The 3449-nt window shown below is 32.3% G+C and overlaps 1 protein-coding gene across 1 annotated transcript in view; it reads left to right on the top strand.

Annotated features, from left to right (window-relative positions):
• LOC111628539 (zinc finger CCHC domain-containing protein 9-like) overlaps positions 1-3449 on the top strand; it is a 40331-nt gene that overhangs the window by 14415 nt on the left and 22467 nt on the right. The window contains exon 2 of the mRNA XM_023372349.1: positions 1171-1312. Within this exon, the coding sequence (XP_023228117.1) occupies positions 1171-1312 (142 nt within the window). The remainder of the gene's footprint in view (positions 1-1170; positions 1313-3449) is intronic.

Below are 3449 nucleotides of genomic sequence, written 5' to 3'. Positions count from 1 at the left end.
TATAAACAAAAAATTGTAGGATTACTTACCGAGTGTGTACCCTTTGACTACGCTCGTTGCTAAAGCTTGGTTTCGTCGCGGAACAGCGCATCAAACGGCGGCCGCGATTTCTGATGTTATTTTTCTGCGAAAAATTTGTTGAACTTTGGAGACATCATTAATATAAATAATTTTTATGGCCGTTGAATAAGAAATGTTTCTTTCACAAGAAATGTATAAAATTACAGTGCTGTATTAGACTTACGGTACCTAATTTACATACTGTACAGATGATAGTAAACTCAACTTACCCGCCTAAACTCTCCGTAGCATGGCACTGGACGGCGGAAAGTATATATATAATTATAATAAAGTTAAAATAAATTAAGTTAATATTGTACAGACGATAATAATACTGTACAGATGATAGTAAACTCAACTTACCCGTCTAAACTCTCCATAGTGTGTAAGTAGTTCGGCTGCTCGTCTACTATTGGTCCAGATTCAACCAATCCTGTCGCAACATGAGTCAGCGATGACATTTTACCGCATTTTATGCGTGCCTTTTAGCGTCTTTATATGAATACTGTCGCAATTTTTTCGTTGCGTTATAGGAATCTGCATTATAGGAACCCACGTTATAGGGGGGTCTACTGTATATGAATTTTAAATAATTAATATCACTTAAAGAATAAATTTATATTGTACAAACAAACTAAACAAAATCAATAACTATATCAGTATCTAAACATAAATATTGTACTTATTTCTTTTTAAAGCTAATTTGATTTTTCATTGTTAAATCTAATTTAAAAAATTAGGTTTTTTATGTATTTATTTGCCAATTATTTGCTACTGTTTAGAAGAATTATACAGTGAACAATGTCCTATTATTGATTTATATGTAATATACAGGGTGGACCAAAAAGAATATACGTATTTCAAACTGATATATTTAGTAAACTATCGATAGTAGCGGTGTGCTGCGGGTATCGGAGGAACGAGTGCATTGTCTAGTTTGTCCCCCAGATGTCAGTTGTGCTTGGTTGTTGTTGTAAAATGGCTTTTTATTAAAATTAAATTAAAATTACAGTTTATTAAATATATCAGTTTGAAATACGTATATTCTTTTTGGTTTACCTTGTATATATACTGTATATAGAAATGAGGTTAAGCAGTTCTTATTTATAGGTTTGCTTTCACTGTAGAGAGCCTGGTCATCAAATTGCTAAATGTCCTGCATTGTTAAATGATACAGAACAAGGCACTGGTATTTGTTTTAAATGTGGATCTACAGAACATAAAGTAAATGAATGTTCTACTAAGATAACAGGTAAGTTTCTTTAGAACAAATAGTTATATAATTATCAATATATTTTTAAAACATTAAAATTTTTTAAGATTCTTAACATTCTGAAAACTATTCTGTTTACAGTGAGTGCAAAAAGTATTTGTACCCTTCCTACTTTTGGTTAAGTCTAACCTTTTCAGCACCATTTTATGCAAATAAGTTAACAGGATGAACATCCTGTGTTTCTTACGGAGTGACACTAGATGAATCACTTGATAGGAATGCACAGATCTAATAAATTCTGCATTCTAATAACCAGTACTCAAACATGCTGCTTTGCAGTGTACAAAAAGTATTCATACATCTGACCAAAGGATTGCGTTAACATTTCTACATGACTTAGTGACAGCTATATTCAGAAATTGTCTTTACCATTGTCCTATTATCAGATCACTGTACTAAAACTGTAACAGCAACTATTTGCAGAAATATGGACCGAAAGGGCAAGGAAACTACTAGGATAAAACAAAGAGAGTGATAATTAAGCTTCATGATCAGACCAAATTATTAAATTAAAGCTGGTTGTTCAGCCTTGATCAACTATTCAAGGCATTATTGATTAATATGGAGTTAGAAAGGCATTGAAGAATAAATCAAGAAGTTTCTGTCCCAAAATCCTGACAAAATGAGAAGTCTGTAATAATTTGTTGTATCAAAAAAAGACCTTAAGATTAGTGCTTCTATGATAGCTGCTGACTTGGGTAAAAGTGGTGAGAGAGTATCAGCCAGTACAATCCACAATGCACATAAACAAAAGACTGTAATGTTTGAGTAGCAAGAAAGAAATTCTGGGTGAACAAACAAAACAGGAAGAAATTCCTTGATTTCTATTTGTCCTTATTTTCATGTTGTAAAGACTTTTGTAAATGAGTAGTATTCACTGACAACAGCAAATTCAATGTTTTTGACTCTGATGGCAAAAGGATAATGTGGTGAAAGAAGAATGAAGAGATGAACCTAAAACATTTGACTCTACAGTGAAGCATGCAGGAAGGATCTGTCCTCATCTGAGGCTACATGAGTGCTGAGGATTGGAAATTTGCATATTATTGAGGGAATCATGGACTACAAGTATTACATAAACTAATTAAAACTACATACCATACATACAATCTTCCAGGACAATATTGTATGTTTGAATAAAATACAAATGAAACATTTTTGGCCTCTTTTAGGGGCTTGCATCAAGCATCGATCATTACAGAATGTTAGAGAATATTGTGCTGAAAGATTGTGTGTATGGTATGTTGTTTTAATTTGTCAATGTTCCAGCTGTTGGAGACTTATGTTATTACATAAACATTATATGCTTTAACCTTTCCAATAGTGTGAATGAAGGGCCTCCAAGACAACTATATTTTTATGCAAGACAATGATCTGAAGCATACTGCTTATAATACCAAAATGTGACCCAGTGTATTACACTTCTGCACAACTCAATACTCTATCTAATCTCTAGACATTAATCCAACAGAACATATATAGAAAATTCTTGATGAAAATGTCAGGAAAACAAATATCACCTCCAAAAATGCCCTCAAGAATACTTTAATAGCAGAATGGAATGCCACCTTCTGTGCAGCTGAGTTGGTGACATTGATGCTTGCTAGACTCTGTGTAATCATAATAACTAAAGGAAACTCCTAGAAGTACTGACATCACCTAAAAACAACTATTCTGATCCTATTTTTGTACATGTACAGGTAACCCCCGTATAACACGGTAGTTACGTTCCAAAAAATTGCCGTGTTATACGAAACAAAGAACTAATACGAAAAGGAGGGTTAGGTTCCAAAAATTAAAAAAACATGCTAGTATATTTTCATAATTAAGATAAATATCTTCATTACAATTTTTTTAAGTGATACATATTATTATAAATTAAACAATATTTTCTTCGTCATCACTAAAAACACTATTAATTAATCGAGAGCATTTTCTTTTTGGCAAGTTATCCTTATCCTCTGAGCATTTTTCTGCATTATCTTCAGATCCATGCTTTACCTTTTGCAAAATGTATGTAATTTTAGATTGCTTGCTTCTAGTTAAAAGGTCTTTATAAATTTCCTTATATGGTGCTAAGCACTTATGAAGAATAAAGCAAGTATGGAATAAGGGA

Source organism: Centruroides sculpturatus, unplaced genomic scaffold, assembly GCF_000671375.1.
Source record: "Centruroides sculpturatus isolate CEXI.00-Female unplaced genomic scaffold, Cexi_2.0 scaffold217, whole genome shotgun sequence".
Lineage (NCBI taxonomy): Eukaryota > Metazoa > Arthropoda > Arachnida > Scorpiones > Buthidae > Centruroides > Centruroides sculpturatus.
Note: the sequence above shows the minus strand (reverse complement) of the source record. Positions and strands in the feature narration are given on the sequence as shown.